The sequence below is a fragment of the Dipteris shenzhenensis genome, chromosome 24 (assembly GCF_047967505.1).
Source record: "Dipteris shenzhenensis isolate YYH24624 ecotype China chromosome 24, Dip_SZ_1.0, whole genome shotgun sequence".
NCBI classification, from domain to species: Eukaryota; Viridiplantae; Streptophyta; class Polypodiopsida; order Gleicheniales; family Dipteridaceae; genus Dipteris; species Dipteris shenzhenensis.
The window spans coordinates 33,352,515-33,370,144 of NC_141619.1; the positions used below are offsets into that span (position 1 = coordinate 33,352,515).

At 40.1% G+C, this 17,630-nt stretch overlaps 1 protein-coding gene across 1 annotated transcript; it reads left to right on the top strand.

The window, feature by feature from the left end:
• Window positions 1-13,926: 13,926 nt before the first annotated feature.
• Window positions 13,927-16,873, top strand: LOC147886514 (pentatricopeptide repeat-containing protein At3g53360, mitochondrial-like). The gene has a single exon (XM_087395930.1). The coding sequence runs from the start codon at window positions 14,062-14,064 to the stop codon at window positions 16,618-16,620; it is 2,559 nt and encodes an 852-aa protein (XP_087252056.1). The 5' UTR covers window positions 13,927-14,061; the 3' UTR covers window positions 16,621-16,873.
• The last annotated feature ends 757 nt before the right edge of the window (window positions 16,874-17,630 follow it).

Consider the following 17,630-nt stretch of genomic DNA (forward strand, 5'->3'; position numbering starts at 1 on the left):
GAAGTGATGAGATTTTGGCATGACAGTCCATCCCATGAGAGGGAGAATAGAGAAAGAAGCTTCCCGCTTAGGAGCCAGTAGGAAATTCAAAAAGAGGGCTGGAGCAAAGAAAAATTCGAAATGGTGCTCGAAGATGAGGGGGAAGCAAGAGGAATGACAGAGAATGAAAGGAGTGTGGTAGTTGGATGGGAGGATTTGGTTTCAGGTCAAATGGTACAAGTCTACTTGAGAAACTAGGTTTCTTAGTTTGGTTACAGTTAAAAAACGTGATGGGAGAGTTGAGGTAGCAAGTGGGTGCTCCACCTCATTGTTTGGGCAATTGAATAAAGAAATAGAGAAGTCAAGCCACTTCCAATATTCTATTGCACTCCACTAGCCAATATTCTATTGGGTTTTATTCACCCTATTCTTCCATGTCACCAGTTGAAGGGCTCCCTTGCAGGGCCCTTTTTGAGTCCAATTTTTTTGTAATGTAGGATCTTTTTAGGAAAAAGAAGAAAGAGAAAGAGGAAAGACGAAAGAAGGAGAAGAAGGCAAAGAAAGGAGAAAAAAGGAGAGGAGGAAAGGGGAGAAGCAGAAAATTGGAATGTACCACCTATTGGAAGTTGACAAATTCTTTGACTTGTGCCACACAACACTACTGGTTATCTCCTAGGCTTCATGTCTATGGCAACATCCTCTCCGTCATCCACCATTAATATCTTTGTCAGTTTTGGCATTAGTTTGCATGAGGCTTGTTGATTGTTAGAATGTAATCTCCATCGCATTCATTTGCTTGCAATTGTGGTAAACCCTCACACCAATACAATAGATATTAGAGTAGCCAAGCACTTCCATAGCCATAATGAATACTCTCTCCCTCACCCTAGTCCTCTCATGACTAGGTCACATAGGAGATATGGACTACAACCTTGTGCAATAAGGAGTTCTTGTGGCTCTTGTAAGACTTTTGTAAGTAGAAAACTAGCAAGGAACTACAAATGTTACTATTGTTAAATGCCATATTACTAGTGGTATTCATGCTATTACCAGTGGTAATACATCATCAGCTCATTTGGAATACATCTTGTTACCACCAGTTGTCCTATTATTATTGTCAGTACTAAAAGGATTGTCCTATTATTATTGTTAATACTAAAGTGTCGATGGTATATTTACATGGTTTGGTTGTTTTTTGCAACTATTAACGTCATGAAATTATTCTCACACTATTTTGGACCAAAAAGGATGATCTTCATAACATCAATGTAAACATTAATGAAATTTGATGAAGAAGTCCCTTGTGATTTTCATACACAGCCTTACTGAGCTTTTTGGAGTGGCAATTATGTAATCTACCTTCTTGAGCATAATATCTTGAGATAGTGAGTCTTGAAAATGAAAAGAATAAGTCATTATCCAACATCTACAATCCATGAGTTGAAAAATAAGGTGATTGTGTGTTGTACTATGTACTTTGGCAATCATGCAAGATGGAATAATCATGCATAATTCACATTAAAATTCCTCTTAGCCAAAGGTTTCATTGGTTAATGGGCCTTGAGATATAATAGATTTGAATGCCATTCCACAAAATTTGTGACTACCAAAGGATTGAGACACACATCCATGTTCTTCACCTTATGAGTCCCTAGTCCCAGGGGGGTCACAATGTTAAAACCCCTTATAGCACGTGCGATCAAGGGGTATTAAAAAAAAACCCTACCTACGGATGTTTATAACCTATATACACCCCTTAGGTAAATTTTTTATGATAAAAGTATCCCTTATGTATGAAAATTTTTTCTTTTTGAATTTAAAAAACCCTTATGTATGTATATTTTCTGTAACTCCATAAACATATTAACCCGCTTCTGTTGATTGCATGTGCTATCTTACATATTTCTTAGTGAACCCCCCCCCCCCCCCCCGTGTTCCCTAGTACAATAAATTTTAACAAAGGCTTTTATTCTTTATTTTAGTTCACCACTACCACTCTCTAAGAAGACCAAGATGAGGATTGATGATTCACTAGATTCCTACCATCCATTACCAATCCAAGCCATAGATGATGAGGGTCGTCCTTGAATTTTGGCCACTTTTTCTCCACATATCTCCATGCCTTTCTATGAATTGGTGTCCCCAACGTTCTATCCATGGAATGGTTTTGGCAATGCTAGTCCATAAGTTGAGCCAAAGAGGCACAATACAACATATTTTTTATGCATGCTAGGATGGGCATGTGTCAGTATGTGTTATTCAAACTTATTAAATACCTCAAAACTTTCTGTCACTTCCTTTTAGAATGATTCACTAGACTTTTTAGAAACTCTAGCATGCTTGTATGTACCCCAAAAGAAGAACAAAATCATCAGGACATGCATCAATTAAGTTGGATTCCTTTTAGTATGATTCGCTAGACTTTGTACAAACTCTAGCATGCTTGTATGTACCCCCAAAAAAAATGAAATCATCAAGACATGCATCAATTAAGTTGGACTCCATTCCCAATGCACTTATTTTCCTTGCTTCTCAATGATGTTATGGTATTGCCATTTGAAGCAATGTCTAAAGTAGCCTAAAATGCACATTTGATAAGAATATTTGAAGAAAGATGGTATTAAAATGTACAATAAAAGAAAAGCTAATCAAAATACCTAATAAAAATGGAATATCATGCTCCTATATGACCACCACCCATAGCTCGCTTGCAAAATCTAGAATTAATATCATGGTCACAAGATGAGATCCACTTGCCCATTCAAAGATTATTATGAATTCTTCCGCTCATAATTTCTCCTTCTCAAGATTTATGGTATGTAGGGACTCATCAACTACTAGCTCATCCTCATCTGGATCTTCTTCATGTCCCTCTATGGAAGGTGGATCAAAGTAAGCATTAGAATCTTGCACAACTACATCATATGTGTCTTCTATATTCAATGCATGTTCCTATTCATTGCATCCATTCAAGGGGTATCACATCCTTTTGGCAATATTCAATTCATCCACTAGCACACAGATATCATTCATGGGTAGGGCCAGGATTCATGGGGACGATATTGCACAGCATGCTCATGCACCTAGAACTATCTCCTCTATCTATGATAAGGCATGGTGGATGAAAAAGTAGATAAATTTATGCAACCAGAAAGTATTGAAGAGAACAAGTATGTAAAACCTTTCATACCTCCTCATTCAAAGCAATAGGAAGTGGAGGTTGCAAGTGACCATAGTCTTAAATATGTGTCACATTTATACTGCAATGTCTAATTGTCACACCTTTGCATTGTACACAATCACATGTTATCCTTTAAAAATTAAAACTTTATGAGCTCATCTACAAAAACACATGACCAAGACATTAGCAACTAATTACAAAATCAACCCTATGCTCGCAACTCAAACACAAAAGATGGTGGCAAAAAGATATACAGGCAAATCAGTGATCAAACAACTACAAGAATAGTGTGATCAAAACACCCATGCATTATGCTAGTGTTTAAAAATATAATACCCTAAACATTTAAATATTCAATAGAGGTTAAGTGCATTCATAAAAAATATCTATAAAGAAGCAGTTACCACAACGTTGAAAAAAGAGTCGATATAAATATTATTATAAGGGTTTTGAAAATTGATGTTTTCTTTTGAGGTTGATGGCTTTCTTGAACATTTTTACTCACATTATGGCCTTTTCAAAGTATCATACGCATCAGATTTGTATGGTATAAGCCCACCAATGCATATTTTTTAACACATGCATAATGCATGGTAAAAAGCAAGGAAATGTACATACCCAACCATGAAAATGATATTCAAGTCACATCAAAGTATGTGATCATATGTATCTTTCTCACATTAAGTTCTCTGCAAAGTATCATATGCATCGGATACATGCACATATAATAGAAGCACCATCGATGCATAATTTTTAACAAACGCATTATGCATGGTAAGAAATAAGGAATACTCATACCCAACCATGTAAATGATATATGAACCACATCATATTTTTTAAGCCCATGTATCTTACTAACACATAGTCCTTTACAAAGTATGACGCCCATCAGACACATACACATATGGTAGAATCCCACTATGCATGGTAAAAAATAAGGAATACTCCAACCATGTAAATAATATCTGACCCACATCATATTTGTTAGCACATGTATCTTACTAACACTTAGTCCTTTGAAAAGTATGATGCCCAGCGGACATGTACACATATGATAGAATCCCAATTATGCATGTTTTTAAACATAGATGCATGATTCCTCATAAAAACAGAAAACAAAATAATGCCCAACCATGAAAATAGTCATGCCCAACCATGAAAGTGGTATCTTACCAATATTAAAATCTGAGATAACGTGGATATTACTCATGGTAAGTCCTTTTCAAAGTATCATACACATATGATAGAGGTATAATTTTTAACACTTATGCTTGATGCATGGTTTGTAAAAAAAGGGAAGTACTCATGGCCAATCATGCACATGGATCCTAGTCAGATTAGGGCCTCTACAAAGTATATATATGGTAGAATCCCACCAATGCATAATTTATAACATGTGTGCATGATTCCTTGTAAAAAATATGGGAGTACTCATGTCCAACCATGCAAATAGCATCCAACCACCATAAAAGTTTGTAAGAATATGAATTTAGGTCCTTTAAAAAGTATCATATCCATTGATGCACAATTTTTAACATTGGTAAATTCAAAGAAGTACTCATGCATTAAGACTTAATATCCATCTACCATAGTGGCCATCATGGCCTCTAAAGACAACATTGTCCAAGGTTATCATGCGAGTTGTAGGAGCAAAAGTCTCATCATATTCCAACACCTTAGCATGAGCATACTCTTTTCCACCAACTTGGACTTGTATTAATTTATACTTATACTTGCCCTTATAGATCAACATGGTACCTATGACCTTCCTCTTTGATGGTCATGCAACAAGGTCCAGAGTCTAATTCCTCTGATGGAATCGATTTCCAACTCCATAGTTGCCATCCATTCCAGTGTTGGATTAGGGTTGATCACCTCCCCACCTTTGAGCCCCCCCCAAAGGAGGAGAGCATGGGGCGGGGAGGGGGGGGTGTGTGTACCTAGGGCTTGAGAGAATACCACATGCACGGCAAGGTGGCTACCATGTGGGTTGGTAGTATTGTTAGTTAGACTATCTTATAGATTCTTACCATCTATTATATTTAGATCAAGATTTATCTAAACATAACCAATTATGCATCCCAATTTAGTGCTTAGGTAGGTTTAGGATTTAAAATCTAAGACATGGATTAAAATGTCAATCTCTACCAAAAAAAGAAAGAGTGGAATTCGAAGAAAGCTAGGGGACATGCCCTTGAGTGCTCTAGGTCTTTAATTCCAAATACAATGCAAGTCAATATCCAAATTGGCCTATTTAAAAACATCAGTATAAGAGTTGGTAAAAGTGTCAATTCACCACTAAAAGTATCAAAAATGCATATATAACATTAAATCAGAATAAGCACAAAAATTAGCCCTTTTTATATTTTTTAAGTTCCTTTTTCAAGGAGTTTTTGAATTGCATTTGGTATTATGGTTTAGCCAAGCTACTTATTTTGTAGCATGCCTCCTTCCTCCCCCATCCTCAAAGATGCCAACATACTTTCTCCCATATCTAGAACTAGAATTCCAAGGTATAAGGCTAAAGAAAGAAATAGAGGGAAAAAAGGGTATGTTTTCTTCTACTTTCCATGGTTTTCAAGTTTTTTTAGCACCATCATCCCCTCTTGATATAGCCGTTTCTAATACATCAGGAATATGTCCTTTAAATCTCAGAGTAAGTTACTAGATCTAAACCTATTATAAATTCCACTAAGGCTATCCTCTCTTGGAACTAAGGACATTGCTATTGCCATCAATGCCAAGCCATGAATATTTGAGGAAAATGAAATAAGGACAACCAAGCACTAGATCAAAGTGACATTGTCAACATTCTCATTAATGTTGAAATGCCCAATGGCCCATGACAAGGCAGTCCAGTTCAGTAGATCCGTAGGTCTTTGTGGTGAGAATTTGGTATGGAAGACCACAATGTGGTCCTCCCACTTGACCGATGTAGTGGGTGAATGAGTGATCTTGACCAAATGTGCTGCAAAAATTAGCACGTTGAGAAGAGAACCCATCGATCTCAAATGCCTCCTACAACAATTCAATAATCATTAGCTTAGAAGACTCACAAAACACATCATACTATTAGACCATCATAACAATTTAGTTCAAAGATCATGGTTGCTGAAAATCATTGTGTCATCATATTATATGCCTTTCTCTTGTCCAATGTTGATTGATCTTTGACATTTGTCATGTTCAGTGTGAGAGGTAGAAGCTTCTTTAGTGGTGGGTTGCACATCAAGTAGTAAGTCACAAATTGACTTGTCTATATTTTTCAATATATCCAATGTTGCCACTAGATAATCTTCCATTATTTTGTATTTTGATACAAAAAATTTGAGATTTTAGACACTGGTGTCAACATCAAACCTACAAAGCACACATAGGGCCTCATAAATTAGATTGTCTACATCTTTCAATTGACCTAGTGGGTAGCAAGTCATAAATTGACTTATTTGGATCTTTTAATGTATCTAATGCCATCACCAAATAATCTTCCATTGTTTCCTCTTTTGATCCCAAAAATTTGAGATCTTGGACATTGGTGTCAATAGCACACCCACAAAGCAGCTATAGTGCCTCATCCTTTCACAAGCCAAAAGGCATCTTGATGTCATGGAGGAATAGATGGTAGACTCCATTGAGGACAAGGGTCATATCTTTTCTATTGGGTCAAAAGAAGTGCTCTCTAAGGTAGATGGATACATGCTCCATGATGGGTGGGTTCTCCTTTGGAGTAGGTCCAATGCTTTAGTTACTTCCCTCTCTTCACTTTGCTGGTCATGAGGCTATCCATATATATATCCTAGTCATCACTAGGGAGAAGAGCTTAGATGAGCTAGCAAAGGAAGTGTTTGAGGATGAGGCCTTTTCTCCTAATTGACCTTACTAGAGAAGGAGAATGAAGGTCATATCCCAAGATAGGTACCTATTACTTGTGTACCCCCCCATCCTAGGAGGACACTGGTATCTACATCGCTAAATCCATCTTCCATAAGATTATCACAAAAACGATCCCAAGCAACTTCAAACCTTGGATTCTTCATTGTAAAGGAAATTAAGGTGATCTATTTGGACCCATTGTTTCACAGACTCATCAAGTTGATATGGCAAGTCCTTGGTGTAGTCTTGCATGTACTTGAGGAGTTAATTGGACTCATCCTTAGTTCTTATATATGGGCCTATGGTCTTGTCAAGAACCCACAAGAGCTCCTCTTCCCTATCTACCAATGAAGTTGATGAGATGAATTCATGGAATGTAGCTCTTGCTAAATTCATGGATGATGTAGTCAAAAAGTAGTTTGAAAAGTACAAGAACTATGGCTTTCCAATAGTGATTAGTGAAATCAAAATTGATATTGCCTCTTACCCTTATACATTTCCAAACCCTATAAACAATATTTCTCATTGAAAAAAAATTGTAAATAAATGCGAAATATTATTTGAAATATTTACTCATGAAACAACACAATAAAATCATGAAAATAAATTGCACCACTACTTTTTATGTCCTCTAATTGATGAAGCAAAGTCTTCCAAATGCCAAAAATCCGCAATCCTAAATTTAGATTGCACTAGTCAAACCATTGTTTATTATCTTTAATGTTGCAAGAGGGATGGAATTATCACTTTGCATGCACTTCTCAACATGCTTGCCTACCTTTTCCCCATTTAAGGGATAGCTAAATGACTCTAACATCCCATCCTCATGACCAATAGGTGTTCTCGCACATGTCTTAGAGTCCATTGTGATGTGACGTTCACATGCTTGCCATAGCCCTAACCAACATCAATAGGTAAACTAAATGCCAAATTCTATTGGAAATATTTGGACATGAAACCAGACAATAAAATCATGAAAAGAAATGGCACTACTATTTTCTATGCCCTCTAATTCATGAAGCAAAGAGTTGCAAATGTGAAAATCCACAATCCTAAGTTTAATGCTTGCACTAGACAAACACATTGTTTACTATCTTTAATGTCCTAGGAGGGATGAACTGAGCACTATGCATGCACTTCTCAACATGCTTGCCTACCTTTTCCCCATTTAAGGGAAAGTTGAAGGACTCTAACGAGACATCCTCATGACAAATAGGTGTTCTCACATACCTTTTAGAGTCCATTGTGATGTGATTCTCACATTCTTGACATCTCCCTAATCAACATAAATAGATGAACTTTCACCTTTATTTTCATCATTGTTAGAGAAAATGGGAAGCCAAGGGCTGCATTTTTGCTTCCAACATGTGTATTGGAAAGCTAAATACAAGATTTGGCATGTTATGTGGTACCTATATGCATGGCATTAAAACACATCACCCTTTTGTTCACCTGACCTAGTTCCCCAATTCATCCCAAGAAAATCTTGAAGAGAATTTTCATCTACATGCTTGCATGACCACATAGTTTTAGTTCTATGCATGTGGATATTCTAAAAAAATAAGAAACAAAAATGTGCAAAGGCTAAAACAAGATAACCTTGTCTATTTGGATCCAAGTGTGAACTTCATGGCTATGTCCACACCCTTTGCACTCTTGCCATTGTATGATAGCATTGTTCTTGAGTCCATGATGCTGTTGTCCATGCCTTGAAGTTATGGTGGTGCAATGCTTTGAAGATGGCCATAGCTTGATACCATCCTTGGAGTAGTTATGTTGCATTATAACAATACACGTTTCTCTTTTGCGAAGAGAAAGACTTCGCTCCAACATGCATTTGCTTACCTAACTCCTCATGAATGGCCGTGAGCTTACCTATGAAAAACTCGACTAGTTCCCACTCCTCAATGTCTAAAATGGACTCATTACACTCACAGGTAAAGAAGGTTATCTAAATAAAGACTTACAATGAGATGGTATCCAGATTGACTGAGTGATGGATGTAGGCACATGTCCTTTCCCATATATACATGTTGCTCATTTTCAAGCCATTCTTTCCTCCCAAACTCAAACTTCAAGATGCAACCCTTCCACCTATGCAAAACATCACCTCTCTTTCTCTTAGAAAGATTATGTGGACCCTTAGCAAATCCTTCCATGACTGTCGAATCATTCAAGCTCTAGGTGCAAGGGATCCACTCCATCCATGCATTTGTGTGTTGTAGATTGCACAAGAGGTCACAATTTTGCATGACCATGTAGTTCAGACAAAGAGGGGTGCATAAACGGTACAACCCTAATGTAGAGCGGGTAATAGAGCAGTCAAGGAGGTGCTGTAGGGTGCTATAGCCACAAACTCTACAAATGGAGGGAGAAACAATTGGACCAAAGCAAGAGTGGATAGAGCAAGAGGGGGCAGAGCCTAAGGGGGTAGAGCAGGGGAAAAGTAGTTATAGGAGGTGATATAGCCATAAATTTGAAAAGCGGAGGGAGAATATAGTTGGACCAAAGTAGAGGAGTAGAAAAAGAGGGCGCAAACTTGCAGTAAACTAGAGGAGAAGAAAATCTTAACCAAAACGTTCCACAAAGCCTTGAATGAGATTGGGGGCTGATTTTAAAAGTATCCTCATGGGATGAGGGTCAAGCATGGGTTAAGTGGGGGAGGATGGTCTGAGTGGTTTCCAGTGCAAGAGGAATAGACAATAAGAGATCTTTGCATGACTGGCCAACCTCCATCTCAACATGGCATTGCCCCACAAAAAGGAGCATTCTCATTGGTACACCTCACTGTCACTAATCCCTTCAACTTAGGAAATACTAATTTGAGTGCGTTATGTGATCCCATTTCTCCCCTAATTCTCCCTTTGTTTATGTGCAGATTGGTAGCGGGAAGAATGGGGTTGACAAGAAAAAGAGAGGGAAGGGGGTAGAGGATTGGAGGGGCCTTTGCCCCATCACCCCACTCCCCCAAACTTGTTGCTCGTGCAAGAAGAAGAGGATAGAAGAAAAGAGAGGGGGGAAGGGGGGAGAACACTTTTGGGATAGAATGTACTCAGGACCACCATGATTTAAAGATGAGGAATTACTGATGGGAGGATTTTTATGGGCTTCCACCATCCGCTCTTGGACCTGTGATCCCCTATGGATGTAGAACAATGTGAGCACCTCATTCTCCGAACTGACCGACACTCAAGTGCTAGCTCCTAATCCTCATGGACTCACGTTTGCAATTTGAAACTTAATATCTAAGGAGCATATCCTGGAGGACTTTGGATTAGTAGTGCCTCTTTTGGGACGCACTCAGCCCCAACAAGAAGTGAATCAACCCAAAAAATTAAGTGAAGCAGATGACAACAAGGGGATATCCCTCGCCCGCCCCCCCCTACCACCCCTCCCACCATGGATGATTTTTTCAAGTTAGTTTCATTAAGAAGCTAAATTTTTATAGAGGCATCGAAAGTTTGTATGCCCTAATAAAATAAAAATTTGAAAGATTCGCTAGGATTTGAAACTTTTATGCAAAAAAATGTAAAGTTTTGCCCAAGGTTTACACTTTTTCCTTCAAAATCCAAAAGAAAAAATATAAAAAAGTCCTAAATTCAACCAATATTGTGAAACTTAAAAAATGAGTGTGGGCGAGTGTAGCCTAAACATATTTAAGAACTATTTACCTTAATGGGAGTTAGGTGTGCAACTGCTGATGGGACGCGTCTGCAAGTTAGCAAGCAACTACCATATGTAGTTAGTTAGTTGTTTGACTCATGGATCTGTCACGCAGTATTCCGAATGCGGATATGGTGTTGTTGATCGGACTCTATTTTGCCTAGTTCTATGCTTACTTTATATGCTGTTGTTACATAAATCTTTGCAATATAAGAAATATGTAGTTGTTCACTTCAATTCATCATCTCTATGGCACTCAATCTTGAGTTGGTATATTCTCTTTCGAAAGCTCTGAATGTATTCATGAAGATATCGTATATTTACTAATAGGTAGATTTTGGGATCTAATCTCTACCTGTTACACTGGCGATCCTACAAATAGATTGGGCATTTCGACCGAATGCGGCAAAGGAGTTCAAAGACGAAGTAGATAGACAACATGACGAAGCCGCATGTGTTCTACCCCCAAGGGGATGGACAATCAGAATGACTTAATCGAATCCTGAAACAATTGGTGATCAAAGAGATTAAGTCAACACAATCTACGCCTACAAGCAATTTGACGCTTCAAAGCAATTAGCCATTGTTCAATTGCAAGCATGAGAAGATAGAGCATATGGCTCCTTCGTGCAAATGCTATGGAAGTGGAGCGCATATGGTAGAAAAGCACACGCAGAGTCTAGTCGGTGGAACGAGAACCTTCAACGCTTGTAGGGAGAAATCAATACTCTTTACCGTGCTCTCCAGTTGTTAAGGAAACTCCAACAAACAACTGTGCACAGGGGGAATTGTGAAGCACTTCAAGAGATTATCAACGATGTGCGGAAATTAATCCGAAATTTGCAGCAGAAGAGGTGAGAATTTCTGGCCGGGGAATCAAGAAGTATTGAGGCGGGCACAGATAATTTAACCTGAGGACTGAAGGCAGAAAGAGTCCAGCAATCTTACAGAATGTTCATGGAGGAAGTGGTAGCGGATGTCAGACACGGAGGAAACGGAGTCATCTCCTCAGTGTATCAGTCGTCTCTACTTCACAAGGGCTTGAGCAAGGGGTCGTCTTGATGCAAATGATGAAGGATCTAGCGAGACGGTTGGAATGCAGGGAGAGGAGGGAGAGCCATCCGTAATCCAGCCAGAATTGGAGGAAACCATTCCAAGTTCGGAAGATGAAGACTGGGTTCCTGGGAACACAACGTTCGGTGAGGATCCCTCCACGAGTTCGGGAGGAAGTTTAGAATACCAAGATGCAATTAATGCAGAAAATCTCACATGGTCTCCATCAGAAACCTTCATTCGGGCAACTCTTGGATACCATGCAGCAGTTGGGTTGTATGTGGGAGCGCAAAGGCAATTGTTTGATCCACTCTTAAGCAAACCGCGCCCAAGGAGAGAGCAAAACCAGTAGCTCCAATTATTACAGCAGTCAATGTGCCCAGAGTCCGCTCTGTTAAATTCAGTGGCAAGACAAAGGAAGTCCAATTTGAGACCCGATGGGTAGCAAGTGGTTTTGAAGGTCAGCTTGGCGATGCGGTCAAGAAGGAACAATTGGCAGCAACCTTGGTAGGTAGGGCCATGAGTTGGTTCATTCAATATGGTATGAATCACTTTCTGAACTATGATGCTCTGAAACAAGCTTTTCTGTCAAGATTCCGACAAGAGAAAACACCAGAAGTAATCCTCAAGAAACTTCGACAATTGAAACAAAAGGATCTGTTGGTAGAAGACTACGCCCAGAAGTTCCAAAATCTGAACCAGAGGCTAGCCACCGCACAGAGACCGCGACTGAGGAACAATTGGGGGATTACTTCTGCAAAGGGTTAAAAAAGGAATTGAGAAGTGCTGTGGCAGGAAGGGACACGTTGGCAGGAGCCAACAACTTCGACAACATGGTCGCAGTGGCACAACATGCAGAACGGAGATTTGGTATGACCAAAAGCAAATCAAAGAAGGGGAAAAAGAAGGAGGCAGAGGATTCAGATTCGGACACAAATTCGGACGAAGACTCTGACACCGAGAGTGAGGATGATGATACGGAATTCGAGTTTGAGGAAGATGATTCGGATGCTTCAGATGATGAGGACATGAAGTCCAAGAGATGAATTCCCCATCCGAAACATTTTTCCCTTCTCTTCCTCCCTTCCCCTCCTATTTCCCCTCTCATTTCCCCTCTCTTTCCTCTGCTCTTCCATTGCCTTCCTCTCTTGTTTTATAAGAAGCAATACATAGCTTTTTAAGGTTTTTTCTTTAAAGTTTTTGATTTCTAGTGTTTCTTAGCAAGGTTTAGGGTTAAAGGATTGTACTAAGTGTAATACCCCAAACTTTTTTTCAAGATCATTAGAGTTCTCACTACTTCTGAACCTATTACTGGTTTTCAAAAAAATTAAAAGATGTGTTAATATGTGAATTTGTCTCCCAACCTATTAGGTGTGCAACATCTTCAAAAGACAAAAGTTCAAAAATTGGGGTTTTGTTTTCAAAATTGAATCTATTATCAAAAAAATTTCAAGATGAAGCAAGAGATGAATTGCCCACAACCTCTTACGCATGCAACACCTTCAAAAGAAAAGGCATCAAATTTTTTTTCAAAATCAAACTTAATAGCATTCTTGGAGGTCCTCACAACCTTCGATGATGAAAGATTTCCAGTGAGAGAAAATTTTGTCCATTGGAAGCAGAAGTTACCATCTATTGTCATTCCAGTCAGAGTTTACATGTGAGAGAGAAAGAATTCTCTTATTCTTGCTTGAGAGAAAACTGAGAGAGTTCTAAGAGGGCCATAGTCTCTAAGGTAGCCTCGGCCTCCATGTCTATATGAGCTCACCGCTCAACAAAGCTCAACTCTCCAGCAGCTACATGAACTCAGCAACGACACGCTCCATCAAAGGCTTCCTGCATTGACTATGACAACTAAAAAGCTCCATCAAAGAACCATGGCTACTCTTGTAAACGGATTCATGGCTGCCTCTACCTAACAGAGTCTCCACCGCAAAGCTCCTTCTCTCACCCTGGGCACATGTAGGGTAGTTTAGGCAGGAAAGGCAATCGGATGCCTACTAGAAGACTACACTAGTAGGCAAGGTCCGGCAAGAGGGGGATATCCAATAGGATGCTCACGTACCGGATTTGAATCCTAACATGTCCGATGAGCTTCAGGCTGACACGTGTCCCTGAATCCGATTACATCCAGTAGGAATCTTCCGGGTGGAGCCTAAAACCCTATTAGAGAATTGCTTAAACCCCAAACCTCTCCACATGTGCTGCTCTAAACTTTTTGTAGCTCAATCTTCTTCTCCCTGATACACGAAACTGTGCTCTGCAGGGGAAACAATGTTTGCGACCAAGCAGCTTGACAATCGGCTTTGGGTATGCCCTGTGGAAGCTTGTGGCCTTCTTCTCGCCCAACATGGATCGCCAACACGCTGCGAAGATTCACATCCGCTGTTGGGTCCTTCCAAATACCGGTTGGCGTATCAGAGGAGGAGGAAGAAGAAGCGGGGGTCTCATCAAGGGAAGGGGGGGAAATCCTAACGCCAGGTCGTGAATGCTCCTTCCAAAACCTTGACCAGAATTGCCAGGCAGCAGTACAACGGAGATTGGATGGACTTGGCATTTCTGTCGATTCTGCCACTTGTGCGGCTCTGTTACGTCTTCATGCAGAAACTAAGTCCCTCCCAGCCGGCAAGCGAAGTCATGACCGCATCGTCGAAAGTGGGCTTGACATAGACAACGCCTTATGCAACCTCCTTGTTCAAACCTATATCAAGTGTGGGGCGCTCGAGAAGGCACGTCTTTTAGCTGCGAAACTGCAGCATTTGCATGTTCTTGTGTGGAATTCTCTTATTCGAGCTTATGCTCAGCAAGGGAAGGGCAAGGAGGCCCTCCAACTTTTTGAACAGATGCAGCGGAAAGGTGTGTTTCCGGACAAGGTCACTTTCATCAACAGTCTTTCTGCCTGCACCAGCCAGTCGACTATTTCTAAAGGAAAATATTTGCATGAGCTTTTCATTCTCAGTGGCTATCAGCTAGATGTTTTTGTGGGGACTGCCCTTATTACCATGTATGGCAAGTGTGGCAGCCCATCAGATGCGCAGAGAATCTTTGAGAGAATGGAAGAGCGTAATGTGGTCTCCTGGACCGCTCTGATTGACGTTTATTCGAGGCATGGACAGGGTATTGAGGCCCTCAAGCTTTTTGACCAAATGGGACACGAAGGAATAATGGCGAACAGAGTTACCTTTCTATGTCTTTTGGATGCTTGTGCTAGCCAGGCAGCTTTGTTCAAGGGAAAGGAGATGCACACCTACATACTTAGTATGGGGATGGAGTCACATATCGTTCTTATGACTGCCCTTCTAAATATGTATGGGAAGTGTGGTAGCCTGGATGCTGCACAGAGTGTATTCGACAAGATGCCTGAGAGGGATGCCGTCTCATGGAACGCTCTCATTGCAGTATATGCCCAGCGAGGGTGTGACAGCGAGGCCTTTCAACTTTTTGATACAATGCAGCATGAATCTGTGATTCCAGATCTTGTAACCTTTGTGACCATTATCTCTGCATGCGCTGGTAAGGCAGCTTTAGCCAATGGCAAGAGACTACACACCTGTGTCATATGTAATGGATTTGAAGCTGATGCTTTTATAGCAACTGCTCTTTTGAACATGTATGGCAAATGTGGCAGCCTCAAATATACCAGATCTTTGTTTGACAATATGAGGGAACATGATCTAGTTTCTTGGAATACGATGATTGCAGTTTATGCTGAGCATGGAGATGCCAATGAGGTTTTTGAACTTCTGAACAAAATGCAGCACCAAGGAGTGATCCCGAACAAGGTCACATATGTCAGTGTTCTTGAGGCACATGCCAGTCAGGGTTTAGCAGAGAGAGTGCACTTCTGCATCACACAGAGTGGATTTGAATCTGACATCGTAGTTGCAACTGCCCTTGTCAGCATGTATTGCAAGTATGGCAAACTTGAGGATGCACAGATGGTGTTTGACAAAATGCCTGAGAGGAATGTCGTCTCATGGAATGTAATGGTAGCAGCTTGTGGTCAGCACAGGCACATGACAGAGGCCCTGAAAGTCTTCAATCAAATGAGACATGAAGGAGTGAACCCAGACAGAGTCACTTTCTTAAATATCCTTTCTCTATGTGCAGATCACCTGGCCTTAAAGGAAGGCGAGTATATTCACTCTTGTATCGTGCACAATGGACTAGAAGCAGAAGTTGAGGTGGCAACTGCTCTTGTGAACATGTATGGCAGGTGTGGCAGTTTCAAGGATGCACGTAGCACATTTGACAAAATGCCCGAGAGAAATTTAGTTTCCTGGAATGTGATGATTGCGATCTATGCGCATCATGGTCTTGCTGGCGAGGCCCTTCAACTACTTGAGCATATGCAGTGGAACGGCGTGATTCCAGACAATGTAACCTTTGTTTCTGTATTTTTTGCATGTAGCCATACTGGTATGTTGGGTGAAGGGCATCACCACTTGCTTTCTATGCAAGTCCATGACATAATGCCAACCATGGAACATTATCACTGTGTGATTGACCTTCTTGGGAGGGCAGGCCGTCTGGATGAAGCAGAGAACTTGATCAACGAGATGCCATTCATGCCTACTGATTTGACATGGATGACATTACTTGGTGCCTGCAGAAATGCAGCCGATGTAGTGCGGGGAGAACATGCTGCAAAGCATATATTTGAACTTGATCCAGGAGATGCTTCACCATATGTAATGCTAGCAAACATGTATGTTGCTGCTGGAAGGGTAGATGAAGCGGAAACGCTAATGAAGTTGATGAAGGATAAGGACCTGCAGAGCAGCCAAGCTGTGGCTCAATTGGCTATCGCTCAATTGAGGTCAAGGGCAGGAAATCTGACTTCTATAGAGGATCTTTTTGTGGTCATGTAAGGAGAGAAAGAGATGCAGAATTGAAGGGGTTGTGGAGGCTTTATGTACCTTTTACACGATTGTGCCATTCTTGAAAGCACGACAAAGAACAAATTGTATATAGGATCGATTTGCACCCACCTAAAATCATTGGGTGTGCCTCACAGCAACTGAAGACTCGCGCGACATTGAGATTGTTAGAAGAGATGCTAGTCAATTCAAGATTTGCAGGCTTTATACTTATGCAGATTTCCTTTATTATTCAAATAGAAACATTTTCCTCCTTGAACTTTTTTTTCTTGCCCTCTGGTATCAGGACTTTTATACTAAGTAGTGCTGATTTTGGTTTAGGTCATCGATTCACAACATGAAAATGATATTTTAGAAATAGTTTGGGTTGACTAAAAAAGAGCACAGTGAGAATTAATATTTTGTGCACAGAATATAAAGAACAGTTTTTCGTTTTACTGGCTCCTGTGACATTCCCTTGTAGTAGTAAGGGAGGAGTTACCTTGGGACGAGTAACGACTGTGCAAGCAAGCCCCCCCCTAAATACTAGTCTCGCTCCTGCTAGAGTTAGGGGATATAGCAAGGGAGAAACTGCCTTGGGATGGGCAGGGAGAGTGCAAGCAAGTTCCCCAATGTTGGATCGTTTGACCTCACCGAACAACATTGGAAATTCTAGTGATGGTCTTGTCTCTTTGGTAGGTGATTTAGTTGGGTCTAGCACTGTAAATCAAAACAAAAAAGTTAGAAGAAACATATATAGAGAAAGGTATAACTTTTTAGCTAGGTCAAACATGAATAATCTTCATGATTTTGGGGAAGGTAACATTAATTGGTCTAACTTTAAGGCTTTATTAGTTAGCACTCATTATACTAATAATAACATAAGAATTCTTAATAAACTAAGACGTCTTAGAAACAAGCATCTCAAGACTTCTATTTCTATTAGTCCTATTCATGCCACGCAAGTAATTTATGTTGTCTATAACATACATAGTAGTAATATGCTTTATGTAGGACAAACC